This window comes from Fusarium musae, chromosome 1 (assembly GCF_019915245.1).
Source record: "Fusarium musae strain F31 chromosome 1, whole genome shotgun sequence".
Lineage (NCBI taxonomy): Eukaryota > Fungi > Ascomycota > Sordariomycetes > Hypocreales > Nectriaceae > Fusarium > Fusarium musae.
The window spans coordinates 4,072,519-4,099,383 of NC_058387.1; the positions used below are offsets into that span (position 1 = coordinate 4,072,519).

The following is a 26,865-nucleotide window of genomic DNA, read 5'->3' on the forward strand; positions in this document are numbered from 1 at the left end:
TGCTGAGTTGTCTGTCCCATCGCCAACCACTCAATGGCAGTACGATTCCCGTCATCATTAATATCTTTAGGCTTAAAGTACTATCATGTGCCAGGGAAGCTATATCAAACGGGTTGGAGGGTAGACCAGGGGTTGCGGCTGCCAGGATCAACGAGACTGCCGACAACCCATGATTTCCCGATGACAGTGAGCCGCGCACAGGTCTTGCTCATGTAGCACCAGTATATGATGTACATCGGTCGTGGCAGCGGGTAGCATCGCCTGCAGCAACGATATGGGGATGATCCATATTGGCGATTTGTTCCGCTAGGGATAATAGTATCGACTCAGAGTGAGTGCATCATGACGGCGGCGGAACACCGTGCGGTCATGGGGCATAGATGCCACTATCGAACGAAGAGCTGGACGTCGGGTCCAGGAGAGCCTCCTGGCGACACCTCATGCAGTGCACGAAGCCGGCATGAATCTTTGTTCGGGTGCTGCCAGGCGGACGCGACCGCGCGGAGCTCCGACAAACGCCGTCCGGATCAATGGCTGACGAGCATGGCCGGTCCGGTCGATGGTAACAACACCGAGATCATCGCAGAGAGTTAGTGCGGAATGCAAGGAACCGGCCTGGATTAGGTGGCTTGTTTGTCGATTACGGGTTTCAACCAAAGTGGTAATAAGCGGGCAGATGAGCGCTTTGACAGTATCGAGACTTTCGAATATGCCGGTTAGTTATTTATATCTGAGCTAATGCCGCCCATGGAGGTTTGAGCAGCTTGTGGTGTATGGCTGGATCCTCCTAGTGGCCTCTGTATCAGATCATGGGAGGGTAACATATCTTGAGGCCTAGTCGAATATCCATCTCAGATCCTTCCCCACATTCAGCCAGTCGACAATCTACGGGAGGAGGCCTACTGTACCAACGTACTACCTACCATGTAGATGCCGCACTCTTATGGGTGGACTTCAGACAGACATGCACCTGCAGGCTTCGCTTGGACTTCATGCGTGGAGAGATAAAAGGAAACTAACTGGAGGTATTCGTGACACGGCATTACGAAGGTTACTCCGAAATGGGAACATATTGCGATATTCCGCGGATGTGCAAGCCAAGACGAACATCAATTGCTTTTTCCTCCCTCACATTGACGGCAGCTGATGAGTTACATACCAGATTTGATAATGAATGCCTGTGCTGAATCCCTACAATTTCCATCTTGGGTAGGGATGCTTGTTTAAGATGAAGCAAGCTGCTTTTGGCTGAAAGCTCAAGAACCACGCCTGGCCTATCATGGGCATTATTGCATGTAGGGAACTAGGTATAATGCATGCAGGTAATCATGTTCGCACTAATGAGCTACTTACTGTACGTACATACAATTAATTAGGTACCTACCTATCTTACAGTAATATTGGGTCCTGCCTGTTGATGATGAAGTTGACGTCGTTGCCGCTTCAGATCTAAACGGACCAATCCCGTCTCTATATCAAAAGTTGAAACAACCCCAACCCTCCCCCCCCCGCCAGCAGCCTACCTTACCTTCAGGCGGGAAATATATGTACTGTACTCCGTAGATGATACCTATGTAGTCATGATATTAGGTGCTTTTGCTTTATACATTGGGCACGCCCAGAGTTTCGCCAGATACTGTCTTCTGGCTCGGAGCCCTTTTTTTTTTTTTTTTTTTTTTTTTTTTTTTTTTTTTTTTTTTTTTTTTTTTTTTTTTTTTTGCTTTTACTTTTATTTGCTTTTTTTTTCTTCTTTTTTTTTCTCTTTTCTTTTCTTTTCTTTTCCGCTCATGCTTTTGCATCCTCCTTGATGCTAGTTAGCCTTTAGTTAGCACGTTAGCTGGTGTTCCTCAAAACCCTGGACTGCATAATCATAACCCCACCACACTCACTCAAGCTCGATCACTGTCATTGTTTCTCATCAAACATAGGCAAAGCTCAGCTCTTTTCTTCCTTGGAAATACCACTTTGACCCGTGGAATTCGGTTCTCATTTTTGCCCTACCTGGTCCTGAGAGCGGCGCAGGCGTCTCGCAAGTACCTCATTCTTTGACCGTTCCTCCAAAGCAAAGCAAAGCAAAGCAAAGCAAAGCAAAGCAAAGCAAAGACAAGCGTCTCAGCCAAAAACACACCGAGAAATTTCCCCGCCTAGGTCCATCCATCCAGACTCTCATTTTAGCCATGGCCGACGTTCCGCTCGTTGTTATCTCAGAATTCGCGCAGTCAGAGCGCCGCATTACACCGTCATGGTCCATCTCCCAACTCAAGGGCAAGCTTGAGACTGTCACTGGTGTTCCGCCCTCTTGCCAACGGCTCTCCCTCAAGCCCACAGCTGGCGCAGAGGCCATCGCTATTGAGGCGCCTAACGAGGACGACACCCACTTGTCCAACTTTCCCCTGGCCCCGTATGCAGAGCTTCATGTAAGTCAGAGTGCATCATAGCACGGCCTCTCATTTGTCAGCTTCTTTCCCGTACCATGTGCCTTGGCCGAGATATTCTCGCTGTCCTTCGCTCTTCTGTCTTCGGTGTTCCTATCGACAAGTTTTCAAGGTTCCCACGTCCTTGTTATTCACCGGTGCTGAGCTGGCACCTGAGAAGTGTGGCGAGGGGGGGCCGAGCGGGAGAGGCGGTGGGAGTTGAGCGGCTGCGTATGTGCGCGCGTTCAGGGACCAGAGTATCGTCACTGTTTTAGTGGTGCCACCATGAACTTTTTCTACCCTCCAATACTTTGGATAAGGCTGACAGGGATCCAACCTGGCAGGTTATTGACACACGGCCTGCGGCCTCCAGGATCAACTTGAACGACACCGCGGGCGTCGACAAATATGTCATGCCCGAGGAAGAGTACGAGAAAAAGACGGACTCGGTCCTAGCCTGGAAGAAGGCTCAGAAGTTAGGCCGTTTCGACCCAGATGCCCCCAGCCACGAAGAGGCCAAGCTACAGGCTCTTGACCGCGAGGTTGCCACGCGGGGCATTGCTGTCGGCCGACGGTGTCGCGTTGGCGGTGAGGATACTCGGCGCGGTGTCATCCAGTACGTCGGTGAGGTCAAGGAGATCCCCGGCGGTCTCGGGTCATGGGTGGGAGTCCAGTTCGATGAGCCCGTTGGCAAGAATGATGGTAGCATCGCTGGTACTCGATACTGGGGTGAGCCCTCTGAGCTCAAGCATGGCGTCTTTGTAAGGCCAGAGCGGGTTGAGGTGGGCGATTTTCCTGCTCTAGACGACTTGGAAGATATGGAGGAGATTTAGACGTTTCGAGAGTGAACAGCTCGATGGTCTAGGGTTGGTGGTTCTCTGTTGAGTAAACATTGATAACTACAGCAAACATTGTACCAGGTGGTTGTAATTAGAGCTAGGCTCCATGGCAAGTCTACTCTCCGAAGTACTTTCAGCCAGGAGTAATTTCATCGTAGCCGGAGCCTGGCAACTTGGTTGTGCTAGGCCATCAGGTCTGCCAGCTTTACAAAACACGGGTACACAAAGCAGCCACCAAACCGAGATCTCACAAGCCAGATCCTTCCGTCCACTTTGTGAAACACATGAGTGAGCATCCCGAGATCTATCATCATAGATTCCCGGCCCCTGCGTAAGATCTCTCCGTCGTACGCGGTGGCCATCTGGTCTCCCCTGCATCTCTTGAGCAACGCGATTCCCGATCCGTGAAATCTTGCAGCAACGGCTCGGCAACTTTATTCCAACATCAACAACCATTTTATAGCAGTCCTTATATATCCAGGGTGAGCTTAACCGTAGTCGAGAATCGTTTGCGGACGTTTTAGGTGATGTAGTTGTCGAGTTATCCTAGATCAAAGACCACGATTGTGTTATATGGTGCAGGGTAGGTATGTGGGTATCAAACTCTGAGATGCTAACAGGTATATATTCACTTCATCTGTAGTATGTAAACAGCACTTTTGTGTAACTGAATTGGGTCAATCTGAACTCTTAAAGCTGGTCTTCACGTCAATGGTTGCATCTCTCCTGTGCCTTGCTATTTTAGGAGGTTACTATGGCTATGTGGCATAGCTAAGCGTCCTTTTGACCTTTTGGCTGATACTATGCTTCTATTACAAAAGCACAAGATGGCACCTATAAAATTAATCTCTGTTTGGACCCGAGCATCGATCGGAACCAGTATATGACCATAGCAGTACTGCAGGCCCTGTGCTGTATCGGACGCCTTTGAAGAGTGTAGCATAGGGCCGTGTACATCACGACTATCGGTCTTGGAGTATATATTTGAAATTCACAAGTACTACACTGCACCGTATATATACTCCTATATAGTCTCTCAGGAAGGGTTGGTGTTCTATGCCATTTATAGCTTATGTAGATATTGATGTGATGATCATAACGGGATATCTGACTACTCACTAAGTCTTCGGTAGCATCTCTGATCGCTGGGTGATCAGCCATTGTTAGATACAAAATCCATGTAGCACTGGGGTTCTTAGAGATGGATTGCCACTAGATACCAGCGTCTTGAGTATCGGTGAACCATATCGCCATCTGTAAATGGCACACCCAGGACAGAGCATTTCCCTGGACTATTCGCTCGGAATACATCCGAACAAAACATCTTTCCAAACTCCTTGTGCTTTCTAAGCTTGAGTGTTGCTACTATGATAACACAATAGCTAAATAGTACATCGAGAAAGTGTAACAGTGACGTCTAAATGACCTGATTATAATATCGTTCAGTCAAAATGTTGTTTACCATTCAAATACCATCTATTTCAGGGTATCATACCCTCTCTTGTCTTATGAAAATGCTCCTGGGGTAGGGTTTCGCCTTGATACATGCCAAATTGTGCATCCTGGACAACAACCAAGTTCATGGAACTGAGGCTGGTTCCCTGGGCTATCACTGATTGTCTCAACCATAAGAACCATAGACTTCAAATATTCCTTGCTTGCCTCTCAATATATCTTCAAGTGGCCCAGAATTGAAGCTCAACGATACTTCTAGCCTTGGTGATAAGTGGCAAATTATCCTCTCAGCTGCCAAAACAACGCTCGAGACGATGTAAAGCCTATGCCGTGCTTAATATTGATTTTAAATTCTCAGCCGTTAGCTCGGACTACATTCAATCACTGAAAAGTAATAAAGTACTTAGTTCAAGTATACTTGCGGATAATCCAGTATCAACACAGCCAAGAATACTGACGAGCAATGAAATAGTCAGGGAAATACATCTAATGACACGGTTAAAGCTTCCGTATGATATCATTCTATTTTCGAGTTACTTTGAGATTCTTGATCGTTCAAACTGTCAACGCGTAATAAGAGGAGGTGGAGTAATTTGCCATGCCGTTTTATCTTTCTCTGGCCACTTTCTGGCTCCTAGTATTGCTTCAGATGAGCCGATCTAACAATCTGACGACTCATGAAAGTTTTTCCAATACATGAACGGGACCCTAGTTGTCCATAACAGGTCAAGAATGAAAGGAAGGATTCAATGGCTTGCGTCAATCTCGCCTTGATATCTTACTAAACTTTTACAACAGTAACAACGATAAAGTTTGATTTAATTAGTGAAAAATTGATATGGTTAACAATGATTTCTATTGTACTCTAAGAAGAAATCAAGATATATCTTCCACTTAGCATGTGTGGGTTGTCTCATGAGATATTATAGGCATCAACTACGTTCTGCAGATTAAGAAATTGCACGGATATCACCATAACCTGATTAACAAGACCAATATATCATCCATGCCGTTTCCCCTCACGCGATCATGCTGGCCGAGAGCTTGGCCAACACAGACATCTTCACGTTTTCGGAAGAGATGGATATATTTTACCGTAATCACAGTGATTCAATGAATTTATCGTCTGTTTGGGTATTCATCTTGTCGATAGCTCAAGCGATCAGCAACTGAAACAAGCAAGTTATCGTCATTCATTAACGTCTTCAAAACCACACTGATGGCACTGATTCAAGCAGAATTGGCTTTGAATAATTGCCAAGCTTGTAGTGACAGTAGTGAGCTCTTAGTGCCTTGGTTGGGCCAAAACGCTGTGTTTCCAGTGGTTGCAAGTTGCCGTCCCCCTCTGTTGTCGCTTGTCAGCGGGCGCGCGGGAACTTTTTTGGGTGGGTTCCACCCCGATACGGGACCCGACGGGGCCCATCATGGCTAGGATCTGATGGATTTGGAGACTGCTCCTGTTTCTCCCTCCATCATCAATTTGCCTTGAACTTGGATTAAACTCTTTTCAACTCAGCCCGCGGAACCCCTACCGGAAACGAACCGCAATACAAATACGAGACGAGTGTAGCGCAGGAGAATTGCGACCGGCCCATGCGATTCAGAACCGACATGTCGGCTTCCACCTAAAAGTCAACTGGCGATGACTTCAGTTGTATCAGCCTTGCCCCTACGTACGCGAAATCGACGACTACACACGATACTTTACGCATAACGCATATCTGCAGTTTCGCCGTCACCCACAACCGGCGTTATTCAACACCTCTCCTACGCTCAACGCCACCGCTATACAACCACAATCATGAGATTCTCGACGATAATTAGCACAGGCAGGATGGAACTCTTCATCTCCATCCTAGCCTGCACTCTCTCAGGTGTCCTTGCAGATGACACTGAAGTCTCTACATGGGCCGAAACCGAAATCCCCGAATGGGCCACAGTCAACGGCATGCAACTCTCGTTGTCAGCGAACCCCGGGCTGCAATTTGCTGTGATCCCTCTTACGTCGAATCTGGGACTTAACGATTCCACAGGTCGAGTAATAGATGTATGTCTTGGCTCTGCGCTGTTGCCTTGTTAATGCTAATAACTACTCGAAAGATCATTCATATCAATGGTAATATGATCGCGACAGACTCTTCAAATTACAACAAAGTGACTGACAAAGACGATATCGCCTATCTGTCATGCGACGAACCCAAAGGCGACTCTTTTCTCAGTCCCAACAAGATGCTCAACACATTGATGCAGCTCGAACCACATATCAAAGCGATAGTCCTGTATTCTACGTCCAACACATGGTGTGCCATCGACCCAGTCGACAAACTTCCATTTACGAGTATCTTGTCCATGGCCGATGGAGGCGAGGCCACACAAGCCCTCAACCTTTTGAATGGTACCAGCCGTGGTGAAGTTGTCAAAGCGAGCATCTTCGGCAACAATACGGACAACACGTTGCCGAAGGATGAGAGCAAAGGGGGTAGCAACACGGCTGCCATGAGTGTTTTGTACGCCATCACTGGCCTGATCACTCTGCTATTCTTGGTCATCATCACGACAGGTGCTGTGAGAGCCCATAGATATCCTGAAAGATACGGGCCACGAGGTGCACTTGGCGGGCGGCCACGGCAGAGCCGCGCCAAGGGACTTGCTCGGGCTGTACTGGACACGATCCCAATTGTCAAGTTTGGAAACCAGACACCTACAAAGCCAGACCCCGAATTGGAATTGGAAAATACGGACGGCAACGATACTGTCACGCAACGAACTGCGTCACGCCTCAGTGAGGCCAGACAGTCTGACGGGGCTCCGGCACCAGGTGGGGTGACCAATGCCGTACCAGCCGCGACTAGGGCATCGTCTTCTCCCGAGAGTGCCGAAGACGAGACGAGCGACCACTTAGGATGCTCTATCTGCACCGAAGACTTTACGGTTGGAGAAGATGTTAGAGTATTGCCCTGCAAGCATCAGTATCATCCGGCATGTGTTGACCCATGGCTGATTAACGTATCGGGCACGTGTCCATTATGGTGAGTTACTACCTCGTCAAAGATCCGATTCTTATGCATACTAACATGTTATTAGCCGCTATGATTTACGACCAGACAAGGGTCATGCATCTGCGGAGGCGGACGTTGGCGACTCTAGCACGCTGCCGCCACCTTTGGCAATGGAGGGTGCTGAGAACGACGCGCCTCAGTCATCTCACCGTAATCGACTCTCGAGACTTTTTGATATTAACCGCCTTCGAGAGGGGACCGTGGAAGAACAAATGGAAGCATTACGCCAGATGCGGGCGGAAACTAATGAAAATAACAATCAAGAGACAACAGAGGTTACTGAAGTTGCCGAAGGCGAGTCGCAAGGCCAAAGTGCACGATTTGCGGCGAGGCTTCGCGAGAGATTTAGAATCCGCACACGCGCTCAAGCCGCCGGAGATCATGAAAGTCAACGGGGGAGCTAGTGAGTAGCACGGAGGTACCGGGGTATTTATGTTACGGGCGATATGAATTTTAGGGCCGGGAAATGGGGATCGAAAGGCTTCAACTTGGGTTTAACCAGGGGCAGAAGGGGCTCCTTACATGCATTTGTGAGCCGTTTTGATGGAGAAGAATGTTCGGGATCGGCGTTGAGGCTGAGGAATGATAACTTGGGGTTTGAATATGGGCACATTTGGGAAGCATGGGAATGCGTTTCTTTGGACCATCGCACATAAGGGCATGCTCACGACGATCGTGGTTGATGATCATTTTCGGCGTATCCGAGAGTGCAGATATTTACTTACCTTACATATGATACCTTTGATGATTTATGCACGCTTATACAAGATCAAGACCTTGTACAGCGGATGTCATTTTAACAAGATTTGATTAGGATGACAGCATATGGTTGGTAGTGAGCTTCTCATTATCCAGCAGCGAATTGACAGCCCGTCCTGTTCACTCAAGCCTATATGCCACACTGTTTGTTGATGATATTTGCAACTAAGCGCCCATTGTCGGTATCGTGCACCATAACAGGATCTGATTCAGTCACTTTAGAATCCAAAACGAGAGCATGGCTTCAGTGACCTGTAAAAGTCGTAGACTAAGCTGGAGATTGAAACTCGAGAGCCTCATCAGGACTGTACGAACGAGTTTTATTGGTTAGAGTTCGGCACATCGCAACGGGACTTTGTGGTAAATCGTGATACCCTTACAAGGATAACAGGGACTGTTGGAACCCAAGCATGCTAAGTTCAGCCAAACCAGGCTTTGGCTTTTCGGAGGCACAATTGCCGTCACAGCTTGAGGTCTGCCTAATTACAAAGAACTTAGTTGCTGAAATATCGTCACCGTAGTGAAAATGGATCCCGGGCAATGTATCGAGTTCTTGGTCCTCATAATGTAAGCATCAAATGGAAATAGGATAATGACGATGGCATGGAAAGTGCTCGTTGAGAATCCTTGATTTCCCTGTTTCAGATAGAACTTGAAAAGGTCACTTGCTCCCACCATAAGCAACACGCCGGAGTCGCTGTTTTGCATAGATGCAAATTTCCTGAGTTTCATCTGTAGCTTACAGCCAGCACGTTGGTAGTGGTTGGCACATCAGGCCTGTGCCACGTATGTGATCTCAAAGCCGATACCGTGAATACATATGCTGATGCGGTGTGAGCTTATTAATCATCATCCCGGGTCATATATAGACTAACGGTGATGCAGCAGTCGCAGATGAACAGGATAATCTTCAGCACAAATCGTTGTTTTGGATTTCTTGCAGCCTATGCTAAACAAACCTGGAGCTATCGACACTAAAGATCGACCAATACTGACAATGCTACTCAGCCCAGGTCACCTTCGTTGGACACCTAACCATGACTGATCATCGAGGGATGAAGAACATTTGAGGCTCAAGATCGAGGATGCTATTCTGTGAGCTGTGCTCAAGCTACAAACCCCAGTTTGAAATGTTCACTCTGGGAAGATATCTGGAGCTACATGGCACCAGGATGTCGGGAGGTTGTTTTGCCAAGCGACCTAGGGGAGGAAAGAAAACTCAAGACCTTAGCCCTAAGTAACAAAAATATTTAGGTAGATTTAGTCTAAGCTTGGGGGACTCTTTGCTAAGTTTATTTTGACACCTTATATCAAGGTTCGATGTTTTCTTGCCCCCTGAGGCTGTCCTTGTGAGAGAACCTACCCGCCACAATGCCGCCTTTGAATCTCCAATTCCTGCCGAGTCAGGTGAGCCACATACGCAAGGGATTTCTCGATTTACTGTCCGTCGGCCAATATCGAGTCGAGGCACAGTCCGGATTGTGTTAGAGCGTTTCGTAACGAGACCTCGTCGGGGGGATTAGCGCCTAGGATCTTGATTGATCCCGGGGTGGATAGATCGGATCTAGCCGGGTCCAAGTACTAACAATAGAGCAGAAGATGGGGGGATTTGAATAAGGAGAAGGGATTTTCTTTCCTCCTTTATAGGGAAGAATATGATGCTTCGGCAAGCTGAAGGATTTGTTCAAGCTGAGAAGGCTTTACTATCAGGTAAACAGTGGAGGTTTGGGGGATTCCTCTTGCCCAATCTCTACCTGCCTCCTACCCATTAAGCATGGGGTAGTGACAGGATACAGAAGAACTCTATACATTCGAGATGGGAAACTACCTACCATAAAATACCCACTTAATAAGAATTGGATAGCAACTCCCCTTTCGTCTTGTTTGTTCAGGGGGAGACATTATCTGAGCACCTCGCAGCTTCAAATTTCCTCAAGCCTCGATAAAAACATCATCACAGCCAACACAAACCATGATCTATCGACAACACTACACGGGGCACCCTTCCGTTGCTCCGGCATCGATGCCACAGTCAGTGCGCACCCGATAGTGCACAACGTCCAGCCATACTAGCCATACCACGGATTTGGGAACATCCATGGCGAAGATGGCTTACACCATCCGATGAACGATCGAAGTTAGGGTGTGGTCGATCCGTTTATTCCTATTTGTCGCCTCCTATCGAACTCCCGACCGAAATGGATCGGCTTCATCTCCAGTACCTTTTTTTTTATACCATAGCCACAGCCGTATCGATCGAACGCCACGCCGCAAGAGACGGGTTAGAGTAATCATTATTAGCTCTCCCTGGCATTTTTATAATGGCAAAGCAACAATATCGGCCAAGTCTGCCCCGAGATCGGACATTCCTAAGTCTTGATATGATCACCAATCATGAAGAATTGGGATGACTTCTGGAAAATCGATCGAACAAATGCTTTACGAGTCAACCTTTTGTGACTCGAAATGAATGACATTCTATCCAATAGCTTTCGCCAACATTGTACCATCACAAATACAATGATTTTCTCCTACCTGCATCCAGAACCAAGTCTAACAATGGGTGACAAACGGCACTCGTGAACCACATCAAATACTCAAACAGAGGCCGAGACGTCGCCAAAGATTCAGCTAGGTATTCGGATCCTCTGCGGCTATCCCAGACTTTTTCACGGTGCCCCCAAAGAGCATCACCCATCGTACTCTCACCCACCACCGTCAGTGGCCCATCAAGTAACGACCATTCCGCTCTAGCCTTATTTCGATACCCATCTCAAATCGTTGGTCGCTTTGCACTGACTTTCTTGGTGAAAAAACTACCGATAACTTTGTTGGTCCCGGTTTCATCGTGCCTGGCTCAACTGCTATGCCTCTGAGTATCCCAGTATCACTCGTACCTGCGGCCAACTAAAGCGGTCCTGCATGGTGCCTGAACTTCTTCCGCTTCTGGCTCGTCTCGGGGCTTATTTCATTTACGAGCCCATGAGCAGCTTCCAAGACATTAGTTGGGTTGAGCTAAAGGCACCTAGGTTCCAGACTACTGGATAGGTTGTCGGGAGAGGAACTTGACAGGTCTGAGGCTTTGGCCCAGTCAGTAAAGCGTCTTGGCTTGATTTCCTACTTTATAGCCACAAATTATGCTTTGGCTTTATGCCCGTCTGGGCAATTGCTCTTTTCCCGTCATCCTCCTCCTTAACTATCACCCACCATACGCAACCCTCTGATCAAGGCTTTAAATTTGTTTTCCTCTTTCTATCGAAGATCTGCCTGTTATCACTGGGGGCGGCAATAGAACTCTGCCGCATACTTGGTTGTTCTTTCGAATCCCATTCTGAAACGAGCTTCCTCAAACACGATATGGCTCCTAAGCCTTCTCTCGAGCCTCGCGAGGCATATGTACCGAAACCTGTTCCTATAGGAGGAGATATTATGTCGGTTATGGTCTCCCTCGCTGCTTGTTCAATATTGGCTGTCTTTCTTTGTAAGTCTTAGCAAAACCTTATGATATTAACACTAAAAACTGACACGCATAATGGAATAGTCCAGAGAATTACTGTCGTTAGATCCTGGTCCAGGTTACCATTTGTTGCTTGGCGTAAGTCTCTTGAGCTGATGCGAGGATTTGGTTCGATTTGTTGGCTAAACATAAGATATAGTCGTCCTGGTCATCTACGTCGACTCCTATGGTTTTGTTTTCACCTCTGCAATCCTCCAACAGGTCTTTGGTGTCAACAGCAGCTTTAACATTTGCCATGGCGCCATTTTACTTTGCCTGATATGCTATGTCACAACCAAGATTGTATGCTCTCCTGTCGACTATGCCGTGAAAGGGTTTGGCTAATGCGAGAATAGCTTATATACATCTTTCTTGTCGAGAAAGCTGTAAGTTTCATGTGTCGTTGAGCATTAAAGTCAAATTTCTCACAACATACAGCATGTTATTCGAAGCTCTACTACACGAAGAAGAAACTCGAAACTTTACTTGTTCAATATGATCACACTTCTTGGTGGTTATGGAGTGGTTGTCGTCCTCAACTTTATCTAGTAGGTCCTTCTAGCATTGACTTTCGTTTTCCGACGGCTTGTTAACGGTACTAGTCGCATTGCCAGAATTGTAAACGGAGAGTGCTTCATCGGCATGAAGAGCATCTCTATGATTCCTCTTATCGCTTTCGATGCCGTCGTTAATATCTACCTGACCATTCTTTTTCTTATCCCTCTTAAAAGTCAGTCGACGTTCGTTGGTTTCACGTACATATGCTAATGAATCGTCAGATCTCTATTCATTTAAGAATCTTCCAAAGACCCGTGCGAACTCCCGTCTCCGCAGTGTGGCCTTCCGTACTTTCGTCGGCGCTTGCTGTACCTTGACAAGCAGCATAGTGTAAGTCTATGGATGTCTAGCATTCGAAATACCCCTAACATGGACTAGAAACTTGGCTGTATTGATGGTTCTTGATGGCGAGCCGGGTTGGGTGTGTCTAATGTGTTGCAACAGTGACGGTATGTGCCTTAAACAAGGCGTCTGGAATACAACTGACCATATGGAGTCCTCTTTTCGGCCATTGTCGTTCAATGGGTCACTTCTCGGGATAGTGCTGGTTCTTCCAGTCAACCAGCTTCAGCTGCTGTTACGGATGGCAGCTACATTGGTAGACGTGCCTCGTCGGCTCATCCAAGAAGTCTGCATGCTTCCAATGTTCCTCGCGACGTAGACGACGAGACTTTTCTTGTCGGACATGCTACCGTCACCTCTTTGACAGATGACTCTGGTTTCGAAATGACCAAAGTTCATTCAGGGGCTACAAGTGGTGTTATCGTTACGACGACAATTCACCGTCAGAGCAGGCCTACAACCGAACGAAATAAGAGCAGCGATGATGACGACAATATTGGGATTGAATTAGACCGAGACTTTCCGGTGCGTCCAGTTGCTTTTGCTCTGGGTCACACAGAAGCCGCAGAGCCACCTCGAACACGAATCCAAGGTGGCTCCAAACCACATCATCACTCCAAAACACCTTCGTTCTCACGCCCATTGAATAAGTAAAATTCACAGTACAAGGCTGTTTGGAAGAGAGTTGCTTAAAACATTAGGTCAGGAAAATCGGCGTTTTCAGGTCAAGGGCTCTTTAGATAAAGACAAGAGGGTTATAGGCGTATTTGAAAAGATCGGAGTTGATATGGAAGGGTCGGCAATACCCAATATCTTAGCAGTTTTAATCATCACCAAGATCTGTAGGTTTCCATGCATCTAATGATATTCTTGATACCTCACGACTTGGGAAGAGCATCTATTCGCCGAGATAAGTTGATATGACGCCTAAACTTGACAAAGACGTTCTCCACTCATTGATGGAATGGATGGATGACACAATGGTGTCAGATGTTGATCTCCCGCATTCATCCACACGGCGCAACATTCCTTGGCCTACGGCACAATTCAATCAAGACATTGGCATAGCCACGATCTAGGATGAAGGCCAGGGCTCAAAGTCTCGAATCCGAGGGTCATGAGAGAGTTTGACGTAGTCCTGTAAGTCGACATCCATCGAAGCAGCAGAGATGTTTTGTCACAAAAGGGCACAGTAGTAGGAGCAGTGAAATCGCTGTTCATTGTCATCGTAGCTCGTAGATGTATCTACACGCTGAAAGAAGTCTATCAAACTGCTAAGATCTGGAATTGTTCTATTTGCAAAGTCCTCCCTTTTTGTAATATCCCGGAATTGATGATAAGAAAAAAGGAAGGAGGTTGACCGCGCAATATAAACTTGGATACTGTAAGCCAGATCCTGGTCACCTAAATGCAGAATATGTACATAAGTCAACAGGCGCCATCCTTGAACCGAAAATGTTTATCCATCCCCCCTCCCGAAAGCCAATTTCGAATGGTTGGGTATTTCCCTAGCGAGTGTACAAGAAGTTATAAAACGAACTGTGTGGCCATCTGCCATGAGCCTTGACGAGTTTAAGCGGAGGCATAAACGCTGCCGTATGAGCTGAGCTCAGTCTCGCTGGTCATAAGCATGCCAGTCTCGACCTTGAAGTAGGAGTAAGCATCAAGGTAAGAAAGGTCCTCAAGCTGTGGGATGGCATCCTTGAGCCAGGAGGCAATGGCCTCATCGGAACCAGTAGGAGCGAACTCAGTAAGCCAGATGGGCTTTCCGCCGCAAGCCTCGTGGGAAGCCTTGAGGTGGTCGAAGAGAGTGCTACCGTACTCAACCTCGGAGTACCAGTGGACGTTGCAGAAGTCATAGTGGCACTGCTCGTCGAGCTTCTCGCACTCGGAGACCCAGCTCTTGAGCCACTCAACACCCTCGCCAGGAAGACCACTGTTGCTGATGGAAGGGGCACCAATGAGGGCCTTCCCAGCATATGGGTTGAGCCATTTGACATGGGCCGTGGCAGCGTAGGCAGGAGTCATGTCAGCCTGGCCAGCGTTGTCGGGCTCGTTGAAGCTGAAGATAGCCTTGGCGCCATCACTTAGGGCCTGAGCACAGTTGTCGGCAAAGCGGTCGGTGTGGAGAGGCTGGTCATTCCAGAGGGTAGGGATGAAGTTGAGACCCTTGGTAAGACCGTCGGAAGAGGAGTCCCAGTTGTAACCCCAGCCGCAGTTCTTGCAGTCGCCGGCGAAAGTGTTGGCAAGTTCAACGTTGTTGTAGCAGACACCACGCTTGTGGGAGAAGCCAGCGGAGCCACCAGAAGAGGAGCCGCTAGACTTGGACTGGGTGCTGCTAGACTTGGCCTTGGACTGAGTCTTCTCCTTGATGGCAGCCTTCTGAGGAGCCTTAGCGGCGGTCTCCTGCTTCTTGGGCTGGGAAGCGGGCTCATAGGCAGACTTGGCAGCTTGAGAGGGCTTGGCGACCTTGATAATGGTGGTAGGCTGGGCGGCAGCGGGGGCGGGCGCGGGCGCAGAATATGCTTCGGGTTGAGAAGCGGCAGCGGGCTGGGTAGCAGCGGGGGCAGAACCGCCGGGGCCGAAGTAGTTGTTCTCCCAAGAGACGACCTGACCGTCAATGGTAGCAACGACCCAGTCACCACGCTTCTGGGCGTGCTGGTGGTGAGCGTGGCGGTGGCCGAGAGCGAGAGCCGGCTCAAGAAGAGCGGCGGTAGCGGTAAGGATGGTGAGCTTGTTGGCGATCATCTCGAACTGATGTGACTGGTGTTCCGAATGAGGGCGATTTGGGTAAAGACAGATGGAACTGTGTTTTCCGAGACGGCAGTCGACTTATGTAATGAATGTGAAGTTGTACTTGATATTCGGGTTGATCACAGTCAGGATGACAAGGTGAATGCAACAACGAAAGATCGGGGCTGAGACGATAGTTGTAGTTATGTGATCGGCACGGCCGAGTAGAGAGTGTGTATGCGATCTATCAAAGACGCAAATAAAGAAGGGCGACGACTAGTCGAGACGAGGGTTGAAAACACGGGCTGATATTGACGAGATGAAGGAGAGAAGGGGAAGGGAAGTTCGAAACCATGGGCGGGGGATATAGAGGGTTTAAGTGCAAGGAGGTCCCTCGTAATAGGGCAGGCAATGGTAATGGAAGTGGTGTGGTTTGGACATGGTCCAGAAGCACAGTACAAGTGGTGAGGTGGACTGGAATGTATCTTTTACCTGCTGATGATTGTTGGAGATACCCGTGTCTTCACCTGACACCTGGTATCTTTGTTTCCAAGACTGGAAAGACTGAGGTGGGAAGAAAGGACCCTCGCCTGGGCCATCGAGAGCCTCCACTTGTAGGGGCCGTTCTGGGGCGCTTTCGGTGGACTCAGGTGAAATGCTTGGAGGCGTTCTGCAATTCCATTGGCCGACGCTCTTGTTCCTGGCGCCGTGCTAGAGTGGATCTATGGCCGGGTGCGCCATCCCTGGCAAAAAGCGGGTAAAATGCCAGGGGCAGCTGCTTCAGGTAGCATCAAAGCAGTTTCCGATTGGACGAGCTGACCTCCCTCTCAGAACCTAAACGACAGGTCAGCGACAGCGACAGTGGGCAAAGATGGAAAACATGGGTTAACGTGGCAGTGGATGCGCGACCACTCACACAGAGGCAAACACACGCTGTGCCTGAACTGAAACAACTATGTATGCGCTATTTCATCCGGCTTTGGTCTACTGCAGGTCCCTTCTGCAGGAACACACCCCCAAAAAGAGGAAACAAAACAAAAGACCGCAAACGGCCCAATTGTCTTAGTGGCCCTCAAAGGAATGATTCACGCACTGGGCCTTCGTTACCTCTGCTACATGGATGCCAGCACTCTTTCGTCCCAATTCCTGACTCGACGATCCCACAACCAAGCTTCTGATATCCACCATGGTATAAAAAAACTAAACGGCCCCGAGAGATTAAGCCAAGCCAAGACAGCAGAGAACACGACTGAGTTTGCTGCCGGCACTTGACCTTCGAGAACCCTCAACGCCCACTTCCCAGCTACTCACGTAATCGCACAAGGCCGTGGTAGACGTTGGCCCTAACTCCGTTGAGCTGATCCTACCCAGGATGCCCTGTAGCCTGTACGTAAGGTGGTAGCTGATGCGATGCTTATCCTGGTGCCAAGCCCAGCCAACTTGATGAATGCAAGGCCAGAGGTTAACGACCACCAAGTTCTGCATCACCGTCATCATCTGGCCTCTCGTCATTCCAATGCCCTCACACCAGAGGCGCATGATACGCATCATATGACGCTCATCACGACAACTAGCAACGACAACGCACACACACACACACAATTGACGCACTCAAGAACAAAGCGCACAAAGGCTGCCACCGACGAAAATTCTAAATGTCTTGGCTTTTTGGTGCATCCCAGCCTCTTGGGACAAACCTGAACCCATTGCGAAAGGGCCACGTCGGCTACTAAACCCAATTGTCACTTAGCATCCGCCGTGTGAAACACCGTCCGAAATTACATCCGCAGCCACGGTAGGGGGGCTCCATGCGTACAACCATGATATCCCTTGTCAATATCTGAGCAACCTGTTAGCCGGGATTCCGGATCGGATCCTCATCGTAGCCCACAACGAATGGACGCTGCAAACGGATGGAGGAAACATTGTTGAGCCATTTTTGGCATAAAAAAAGCTTGGTTCTCGATTCTCATCGTATGGCAGGGTCACTCATCCCCACCAGAGACATTCACAACTTTGGAACAAGACCGAGAAAGAAAAAAAAACTCAATGCCGCATTTTGATGCTCTGACTCAGATCTTCACAATCTGTTCTGTTTTCGTGGAAGTCTTTGCCATCACTTTGCATGGCGAGGGTTACATTTTCTGCACCTCGCCATGACCGAGCACCAAGAACCACACTCGACACTCTTTGCTTTGTACAAGCTAAATGTCACGGACTCTATTTCCTCGGCTTGGCACCTAAACTATTGACATGTGGCGGTCAAGCTGATGTGTGACACTCAATCAATGCCTTCTGAGGTTGTTTCTTTGTGCAACTATCTTTATCTAATCTCCCCAACAAGTACTCCAAGTGCTTGGGAATCTGGTTGATGGGCTCCCCTGATCAGTGTCGTTTTACTCATACCACAGCGTCGAGTAAACAAAACAAGCAGTCTCTCAGGCGACGAGCTGCTGCCTGTATACAAAAACCTGATTCAGCCCATAACTTATGGGCCTATGGGGCGCTCATCTTATCTCACGAGATCGCTTCGGGGATCCCTGGAGTCTGCTGAGCTTTTAATAGTATTTTGAGCATGGCTCTTTCTCTCCACTGCCCGTGAACTGTTGACTATGGGTTGATGATTCGACACCGCATCACGGTTTAATGTATCCAATTTCAGAGTACGATGCATTGAGCGGGACGGTAATATAATGTTGTTGTGGTATACGAACGCTCGGGGGACATGACCCACCTTTGACGGGATGTGGATGTTGTTGATCAAGGCGTACCGTTGATCAGCGTGGCAATGATGAGAGCAGCAGGCTATTCAGGACTTGAGGCCTCCCTGAAAGGAAGCGTGAAGTCGCCGTGAACGATATTTCAGGTGAGATGGCTGGGGTACGGCAGTGGCAGTGGTTCATTTGAAAGATGATGATGAATTTCATATCCCAATATGGGGTATAGGGTAAGCTTGTTTTGTTGAATGTGTAAACCCCTGGCTGCATCATCACATGCAGGCATCGACAAACTGGAAGTCCTATTGATGATAAAGTTTATTACACTTTACCAATGCGAGACGCACTATGTGTTAACACCTTCCTATCAGATTACGACATGTTTTAACATACTTACCAGTGCATATATCGTTTGAGGTGCCTATGTTGTTCGTTTCGTAACAGGTTGTGAGCAACCAAAATCCGAGACCTACACAGGTGAACGAGAGACACCGCAACAGAGGAAACAAGCCATCGTTTTTAAAATAGATTCTGTAACATGGCTCCAGAGTTCAGGTGAGCTAATAACATGATCGGCGCTAGGATACTTGCGAATCGCGATATTTGCAGAAGCGCCCGATGATGGGAAATGAGGTCAAGGACTAGAGGACGATCGCAGGCGCGCGCTTGTTATTCCCGTGATTTGCCTAGTAATTTCACTCTGACGGAGCTGTGTGAAACGCCAAAAGTGCCATCTCCAACGAGATGTTTCCCTGAGCTCGCTATTGAAAAATATGGTCCATCGTCATATTAAGATCCTGGGGTAAAGTTAAACGCCAACAATGGCCGTTGTAACGTAACGGATATCAAACCGGGGCCCCGCTATAAGGCAACGGAGAATCTGCAGCCCGTTGAGAGCTGATCGAGTAGGGCTGCGTCTGTGGCGAAAGTCACCGTCGCCTTGTTGGACAGTGAATAATAAGTGGAGGTCAACACAGCCTCTTCTTCCATGAAGCCAATATCCAAAAAGCATATAAAGTCACGACATAGGCGCAACTGATACCTAGCGACACCGAAACCCAAATTGGGATGATAGTGCGAGAAGCGGCGGAATGATGACCCGTCATCCCGCCCTGTTAGTTGGGGATAAACTGCCACTACAGCGAATGATAGAACAACATGTTCAGCTAGTTGTGGCAGGACTCAAGCCACTCGATAGGATCGTCCATTACCAGCTTCAACACGTGATACTGTAAGACGCTGATTCGCTCGTGTTGGTTTGAGGAAGTTATCCAACTCTTGAAACCTCGTGAGTTCTTTGGCATGCTTATAAAACTTCGACCTCTTAAACTCGAAACATATATTCTATACGACGATTTAGACGCAGAAGGACAAAAGGCTGCCACCCAGTATTATTGCCCCCCCGCTCTGACCGCTTCTGCCACGGGCAATATATAGGAGCTGAATTACAACCAGTCTACACAAGAGAGCAGCCCACCATGGACCTAAATCCACAATTCACTACAGGAATGCTGTCATTCACTGATCAGCCCGACTTTGATTACGCCGCCTTCCTCCAAGCTGACGATATCACTTTTGGCGAGGGTGCCCAGACCCAACAGCAAGTACCATCAGATTCCTCAGACAAAGCTACCCCACCAAGCACAACGTCAGGGTCCAGTAGTGAACTTATTGCTCGACCTTCGGCTCAGAAACAAAGACTTGAGCGAAGAGGCCATACTAAAAGTCGAAGAGGTTGTTACAACTGCAAGAGAAGGCGTATCAAGGTGCGAGACCTGAAGATCTAACTTCGATGGATCAACTAACACCAAGAAGTGCCAGGAGACTCGGCCTGCGTGTGGCCACTGCACCAAGACGGGCCTGAAGTGCGAGTATCCATCTATGCCTCAGATCACACATCAGGTGCGCAAGAGACAAGGCTGAACAACTGTACCAACTGACAATCGTGTATCTAGCCGCATCACCAGATTCCTCTGTTCAGTCTCCAGGACATGCGCTTCTTCCAGCACTTTCTGACGCAATGCTACCCTCATCATCCCTTGAAGCAAGAGGACATCTGGACCCATGAGATCCCATGCATTGCTCACAACGTACGGCCTCCCACCAACTAAAAGAAACAAGGCAACTGCTGATCGGTCTAGCATGAATATCTTATGCACGCAATCCTCGGTTTCTCGGCATCTGAACTTATGAGGAATGACGCCAGTATTGTTTCGTCAGCCATGAACCACCGTATCAAGGCAATAAGAGCAATAAAGAAACGCCTGGCCGAGACTGCCAGAAGCTCAATGGACTACGAGGAAGCGAACGCCATGGTAGCTACTTGTTACGCTCTTACATTCCAGTCCGTGAGTTTGGATGACGGACTGGCGGAGTATCTGACATTCATCCGTGGTATTATGATCGTGGGAATGCAAATGCTGTTCCGAGGTATAAAGCCGATATTCGAAAATATGTTGGAACCGGATCAGGATGCTTTACTAGAACCACTAATGCAGGGCCTCCCACTAATTCCAAAGGGCTATACGGACTCTGCAATGGAGGCTCTTACAAACCTCAAGCCACTTTGTGAGCGGCCAGTCGAAGTTGAGTATCATCAGCATCTCGTCAAAATGGCCGAAAAGCTCTACGTCAACTCGTGGGATGGTAAGTCGTGCAAAACTGGGCTGGCACCCAGCTAATTAGGTCTAGCATATAAAGCATACACGGCACAATACGGCTGGTGGATGTTACTTCCACACGACACCTTTCAAGCTCTTATTGACCCCGATAACCAGGTCATGATGCTGCTTCACTCACATTGGGTTGCCATCAACGAGATCATGTCTCCTATCAGTGGGCAAGAACGAAACGTATCTGAAAAGTACCCTCCACAGAGAGATGACCAGCCACAACTTGATCCTGGCTTTGCTCGATGGCTTAAACATATTAATGCTAATATCGATCTTGAGCACCAAATTTATAATCAGTGGCCGATGTGGGTGGAGGAACAGTTGGATAATGATATTACTTTCTTTGGAAGGGTTTAATCAACGGGTTTTACTCAGTTATTTGGTATATTCATGTAGGTTGTTGCAAGATTTAGAACTGGGAATCTTCAAGTAGATAAGATAGATCGTGTCCATGGGTTGGCAGCTCAAGCAACGAGAGTTTCAAGCTACGTTCTCCTGAGGAAAAAGTGAAGATCATTTTGGATGATGGACTTGTTCAAGATCTCTGGCCACGGATGTGAATCAAAAGATAGAAAAAGACCAAGGAAACTCATCTAAAATTAGGAATCTCTCTATTCCAGGCGACTCAAGTACTAGGTAAAGTCATCCCACGCTTAGGACGCTCTTGAACTGTCATTTTTAGCCCCCCCATCAGACTCAAGGTCTCCAAGTGTTGTTCCCTGTGCTAACTTAGTCTCGGCACTGCCCCAGCAGCCCCCACTATTGAATCTCGCATTCATCGTATTCCACGCGATTGGGTCGGGCGTGGGGGGATGATCACCATATAAGCCAATCATGTTTGCGGATAATCCTCACAGGGCTGAATGATGCCTGGGGCTGTCTCCATCATTGAGCAATGAGTTGTGCCGTATTCTTCGGGTTGGGAAAGTAGCCAATTGAAAATCTCAGGATAGAGAGGTAGATCATACAAGGTCGTAGGTATATATAGAGCCTCTGTTCGCTTTCAAGATACAAGAAGTTTGGAAACGAGATCATAGTAGGACTTATCCGTACACCAACGACTTATCACCATTACCAAGCTGCATCTAAAGAACCAGGTATTCAAAACACTCTTGCCAACGCCACTACTGCAGAAACATGTCTGCAGTGACTAAGACAATGGCAACTTCATCCTTCGAACTTAGCCATCGTCCCTCTGGACACTTGGCGCCACCTCCTGACTACGACACTACTGAAGCTGTAGAACTATCACGCCTATCACCAGCCACGTCTTCTACAAACTCCCTGCCAGAATATACGACACTATACAGAAATGAACACGGAGACTCGGCATCGTCCTCTTCAGCATTGGAATTCCATCCCACAAAACAACTGCAGATCGAAGCTCCTGGGTTTGCACTTATGAGGCTTCCTCTACCGCCTCAGCCAGATCCTATCTATGCCTTCAACGTCGCAGCAACGGGAGAAATCGATGATGCAGAGTATGTATCGATCCGTCCCACCAGAAACTCAGGCTCTTGCTTTCTTGCCAGGGCGAACGATCCTACACAAGCAGCTCTTTGTACGACCACATACCGCTTTGGTCCAGGCAAGCCTCCCAAGATCCGTTTTGTTGGGAATGGATCACAGAACGGCCAGGCAGAAGAGATCGAGATCAGCTGCAAAGGTGTTCTAACTCGCAGCACCATCATGCGCACTCATCTCGGCACTTTCGAATGGCGATATAGTTCCCGTGCTGAACGTCGAAGTGCAAAAGCCTCTGTTGGCGAGGACATCGGTTGTCTGCTAATTCTAGACCAAGTCATGAAAGTGGCTGTTGCAGGAGGAAAGCAAGAAGAGAGAAGACGCAAAGTTGGGCAATTCGTGCGTAGTGATGGACTCCGTACTCAAGGTTCTAGGAGGAGCTCTGCTGGAAATGGTGGACGGCTTATGCTTGATCTGCGAGAGTGGTCGGATCGGAAAAACGAGGCGATTGAGATGGAAATTCTAGCTGTGGTGAGTTGTGTGTCCATGATGAAGAAAGAAGTGGATAGGCGAAGAATGCATCAGACTATGGCCATCATGGGAGGTGCTTCTGGTGGACCCTAGACTATTGGCACGAATACGATACTCGGATGAGATCGATAATAGGGATAGACTGTACACACATTTTAGTTATATAAATCAACCTTCTGCTTTTCGAGAGACCGTTCCGTCAATTTAGCCGGATAAATGCTAACCACCAAGTTGCATCCCACATCACCCATTTTTGTATCTATTCTTGCACTTCAGGAACAGCGGTTTTCTCTCTGGGTCCCAGCTCAAGCACCTCAGTCGATGGGATTTGTTCCTTCTCATTCAAGTTGGCATTCTCGAGATCCTTCTTACTGCATTTACACCTGTACCTCACCGAGCACCCCTGCTTCTCACCAATGAACGGGTCGTTACGGCACGATTTGCCAAACAACTCCAGCAGCAACACCCACACAGAGAGAGCCAAAGTGATGGATATCAGGTTCAGCGAGTTAAGGCTCTTAGCCAATGGCAAGAGAAACAAGATGAGGCAGACGAGAAGTCTATTGGCCAACCGCGTCTTCTTGGACAGGCGTCTAGTTGCTGGATGGCGATGATCATGAGTGACTGAAATGACCCCCATAAAGAACAAGGCCACAGCAAGGCCTTGACAGTAGAAGTACCGGATACCGTCATCCATCTCGGGGTCTGAACGCTCGATATAGTGTTCCGTAAGATGCTCAGGGTTGGCATCCGGGGTATCTGCGATCCAGACGAGCTTAGATAGCCCGGCAGATGCGAGAATGTAGCCCATGATGAACGGGAGATGGGCGTAGTGCCATACGGACGCTTTCTAGGTTAGCAAGGGGTCATTAGCACGGCCTTTATAACTTACAGGATATCACGGAGCGTCGAATAGCATGGATATTGATGTTGCTGCCATCCACATCAAAATAGATCCAGTTAAACACAAACGCCTGGCAAAGACCCAGAACGGCCTTCCCCAAGAACACATCAACGGTATATCCTCCGTGGCTCTGAAACATTGGTCCCATGACAGAGTACCCAAACACCAGCGAGACAAAGGCATTGGTTCGTTCAACACGATGCTCAATATTGACGGCTGGAAAGAACTCGAAGATCCCCGAGAGATACTTGACAATGGTTTTGTTATGAGTAGCCTTACGGCCGTATTGGTAAATTCCAGTGAGGATGCTCTGGCCGCACATATCCAAGGTGATGGCAACCCAGATGAGTCCCAGACGAGAAGGCATCTCAACATGAATACTAGCGATCCACAGGGCTGCTGGCACAATTATGTTGAGAGCTTGGCAGAACATAACACCTCGCACCATTGGCAGTAGGTACCCAGTGTACAAGAAGTGGAAGACACCTCTGAAACGAGCAGCGACATAGAACGATACCAGCATAGTGTAGGTATTGTGCTCGCCAGGATAAAATGCATATGTCATATTGGTCGAGAACCTAAGAAGTCAGGTGGATGAATTATTGGTGACTTTTGCTAACATACCCCAGGAGACAAGCAATCTCGAACAGAATCTCAAGCCGTGTAAAGACATCGTCCGTCTCAAACCAGCTCAGGATCAGAGTGATATCGGACCAAATCTTCCATGACATGATGAACGTGATTGCGAAGCGAAGCAGCTCTTTGCTGGTAGGCTCAGCCCAGACATGCTCGCCGTTGACATGAATGATGCCGACTGTTCGAGCGGTGAGAATTCGTTATTGCAAGATAGTTGGGTTTCTTACCATAGAGAAGATCAAAGAACAGCTCAATGGCCATGATCTCGGTGTTTTCTGAAGCACGCCACAACAACCCTTTGTGAAACCATTGCTTGACCACTGGCCTCTTAAAAAGTTTGATAGTTTCTCCTAGTCGAGGCTGACCTCCACCAGAGCCGACTGAGAGTGTATCCGAAGTTGACATGTTGGAAGAGTCAGCAGCTGGTAAGGGGTCATCATCATCATAAGTTCGGAGCTCAGCACCATAACCAAACTTGTCGAAATTGGCACTCAGAGCAGACGTGTTGGTAGAGAGCCGTTCCAGGTGGCTGTTGACGATATCAAGTTGGCTCTGCATATCCTCCCACTCGTCAAAGGCAGGTCCATGCCGTTGTCGAAAGTGAGCACGGCGACTCTCGTGGTGATCTCGGGTCTCTCTTAGATAGTCGCAATGTTCTGGAGATCCGTGGATGACAACTTCAACCTGAACATCATTTCGCTTTCCATGTTCTTCACGTAAAGACTCGAGATCTTCGGGCAGGGAGGCAATGATCTTCTTGCCGTTTGGCAGAAAGAACTCCTGTGGCCGCCGACGTCGAGCAGAGGCAATGTATGACATTTGAGCACAACGGATTGAGTTTGGAATGTCAATGAAAGTGACAAGACCTACACTAGGTATATAAGGAGAAGGAGCTGAAAAGCTACAAGATAAGCACAGAGCCAATGGCTATAGCTCATTGGGCGGCCGACTCTGAACACACAGGCCCCTGCTAATTCGATGCCGCTATCATTGGCTTTTGATGATGTGTCCCACGGCTTATTTGATTGATCCCCGCAAGTGAAGCTGGACAACCATCCCATTGCGAAGAGACACTACTAGGATAAGCATAAGTGTTTCATTTTAAGCTTAACCAGATGCGTAGTCATCATGACTAAGTGATTGAAAATAATTGTATTTTATTACTGAGAATAATACCCGTCGCCGTGAATGCGTTTTCATCGAGAATATCAATTTGGAAGGAGTCCATTAGCCTTACGAATTAGGTAGATCCAGGAACGCAAGGGTCTTCCCGCTGTATGGAGGAAGATCAAATCACGTGACATGCCTTGCGGTTGTTTTCCGGCTCTCTCTTGACAACATCCTGCCTAAGGCCGCAATACTAGCTCTTCCATTGCCCAGTAATTCGGAGCAAAGATTCAGTAGCCATCACCAACTACCAAAACCCATCCCTCCCAATTCAACCTCCAACACCGCCAAAATGACTGCTGCGTGGAGAGCCGCTGGTCTTACGTACGTCAATTGAACCCCCAGACACTGCCGACTACAACATCTTCCGCCGAGCGATCGTACCGAAACACCGAGAAGCTAACATTGCGTTTCGATAGCTACAACCGCTACCTGGCCATCGCCGCCCGCGTTGTCCGCCGAAGCTTGAAGGAGGACAAGAGAATCGCTGCTGAGCGCCGAGGCGAGATGGATTTGCGATTCTCCAAGTGGCAGGTAAGGCGATACGGAACCGAAAAGACGGCGAGAGATAAAAAAAGCGACACAGACTAACATGTAATTACCTCAACAGAACGGTAAGCAGGGTGAGCCCAAGAACCTCGCCACTGCCAACGCCGCCATTGCCGCCGAGAACGCTTCTTAAGCAGATGGATTTGGAGATGATTGCGCGTGGGATAATAGAAGCGTGGCGCTCGAAGGGGTTACTCGGTTCAGATGAGATGGACTTATTCCTCAGCCGAATGCACACACCTGGAGCCACTGTACCATAGCGATTGTTGCAATGTATCAATCAAATTCAAAACTACGAATGCAATTGGAAGCGAGAACGGATTTGCTGGTGAATCAATGTGTTGCGTTGTAGATAAATGATTTCTATTGTGATGCTCGCGATGGAACGTCCGCATCTCAACTTTCTGTCACACCCGGCTACAGCCGAAATAGTAGCTACGGCTCCGCTAACGATGTGTATCAACACACATGACCAGTTTGCTATGAAATCCGTGCCTTCTGCCTCTTTTCTACTGCAAAACTTTATTGTAATTTGACTTTTGCATTGATTTCTCCGACGTAATAGCTAAA

The 26,865-nt window shown here is 48.2% G+C and overlaps 9 protein-coding genes across 9 annotated transcripts; 7 read left to right on the forward strand and 2 right to left on the reverse strand.

The window, feature by feature from the left end:
• Window positions 1-2,177: 2,177 nt before the first annotated feature.
• Window positions 2,178-3,247, forward strand: J7337_001226 (uncharacterized protein; the record flags this gene model as incomplete). Its single annotated transcript, XM_044818969.1, has 2 exons — window positions 2,178-2,417; window positions 2,759-3,247. The coding sequence occupies 2 exons, from the start codon at window positions 2,178-2,180 to the stop codon at window positions 3,245-3,247; spliced, it is 729 nt and encodes a 242-aa protein (XP_044686671.1).
• A 3,295-nt stretch (window positions 3,248-6,542) lies between these two features.
• Window positions 6,543-8,171, forward strand: J7337_001227 (uncharacterized protein; the record flags this gene model as incomplete). The annotated part of the gene is made up of 3 exons (XM_044818970.1): window positions 6,543-6,755; window positions 6,809-7,737; window positions 7,793-8,171. The coding sequence occupies 3 exons, from the start codon at window positions 6,543-6,545 to the stop codon at window positions 8,169-8,171; spliced, it is 1,521 nt and encodes a 506-aa protein (XP_044686672.1).
• A 3,712-nt stretch (window positions 8,172-11,883) lies between these two features.
• J7337_001228 (uncharacterized protein) lies at window positions 11,884-13,576 on the forward strand (the record flags this gene model as incomplete). Its single annotated transcript, XM_044818971.1, has 8 exons — window positions 11,884-12,007; window positions 12,068-12,121; window positions 12,183-12,325; window positions 12,379-12,408; window positions 12,461-12,570; window positions 12,625-12,752; window positions 12,802-12,910; window positions 13,123-13,576. The coding sequence occupies 8 exons, from the start codon at window positions 11,884-11,886 to the stop codon at window positions 13,574-13,576; spliced, it is 1,152 nt and encodes a 383-aa protein (XP_044686673.1).
• A 918-nt stretch (window positions 13,577-14,494) lies between these two features.
• J7337_001229 (uncharacterized protein) lies at window positions 14,495-15,670 on the reverse strand (the record flags this gene model as incomplete). The annotated part of the gene is made up of 1 exon (XM_044818972.1): window positions 14,495-15,670. One exon carries the CDS (start codon window positions 15,668-15,670, stop codon window positions 14,495-14,497), a length of 1,176 nt encoding a protein of 391 aa, XP_044686674.1.
• Window positions 15,671-19,880: 4,210 nt separating this feature from the next.
• Window positions 19,881-20,483, forward strand: J7337_001230 (uncharacterized protein; the record flags this gene model as incomplete). Its single annotated transcript, XM_044818973.1, has 3 exons — window positions 19,881-20,138; window positions 20,194-20,274; window positions 20,328-20,483. The coding sequence occupies 3 exons, from the start codon at window positions 19,881-19,883 to the stop codon at window positions 20,481-20,483; spliced, it is 495 nt and encodes a 164-aa protein (XP_044686675.1).
• Window positions 20,484-20,594: 111 nt separating this feature from the next.
• On the forward strand, window positions 20,595-21,401 carry J7337_001231 (uncharacterized protein; the record flags this gene model as incomplete). The annotated part of the gene is made up of 2 exons (XM_044818974.1): window positions 20,595-21,018; window positions 21,064-21,401. 2 exons carry the CDS (start codon window positions 20,595-20,597, stop codon window positions 21,399-21,401), a joined length of 762 nt encoding a protein of 253 aa, XP_044686676.1.
• A 780-nt stretch (window positions 21,402-22,181) lies between these two features.
• J7337_001232 (uncharacterized protein) lies at window positions 22,182-23,132 on the forward strand (the record flags this gene model as incomplete). Its single annotated transcript, XM_044818975.1, has 2 exons — window positions 22,182-22,525; window positions 22,577-23,132. 2 exons carry the CDS (start codon window positions 22,182-22,184, stop codon window positions 23,130-23,132), a joined length of 900 nt encoding a protein of 299 aa, XP_044686677.1.
• A 166-nt stretch (window positions 23,133-23,298) lies between these two features.
• On the reverse strand, window positions 23,299-25,398 carry J7337_001233 (uncharacterized protein; the record flags this gene model as incomplete). The annotated part of the gene is made up of 4 exons (XM_044818976.1): window positions 23,299-23,885; window positions 23,932-24,521; window positions 24,568-24,757; window positions 24,807-25,398. The coding sequence occupies 4 exons, from the start codon at window positions 25,396-25,398 to the stop codon at window positions 23,299-23,301; spliced, it is 1,959 nt and encodes a 652-aa protein (XP_044686678.1).
• A 640-nt stretch (window positions 25,399-26,038) lies between these two features.
• On the forward strand, window positions 26,039-26,428 carry J7337_001234 (uncharacterized protein; the record flags this gene model as incomplete). The annotated part of the gene is made up of 3 exons (XM_044818977.1): window positions 26,039-26,070; window positions 26,166-26,280; window positions 26,357-26,428. The coding sequence occupies 3 exons, from the start codon at window positions 26,039-26,041 to the stop codon at window positions 26,426-26,428; spliced, it is 219 nt and encodes a 72-aa protein (XP_044686679.1).
• Window positions 26,429-26,865: the final 437 nt, after the last annotated feature.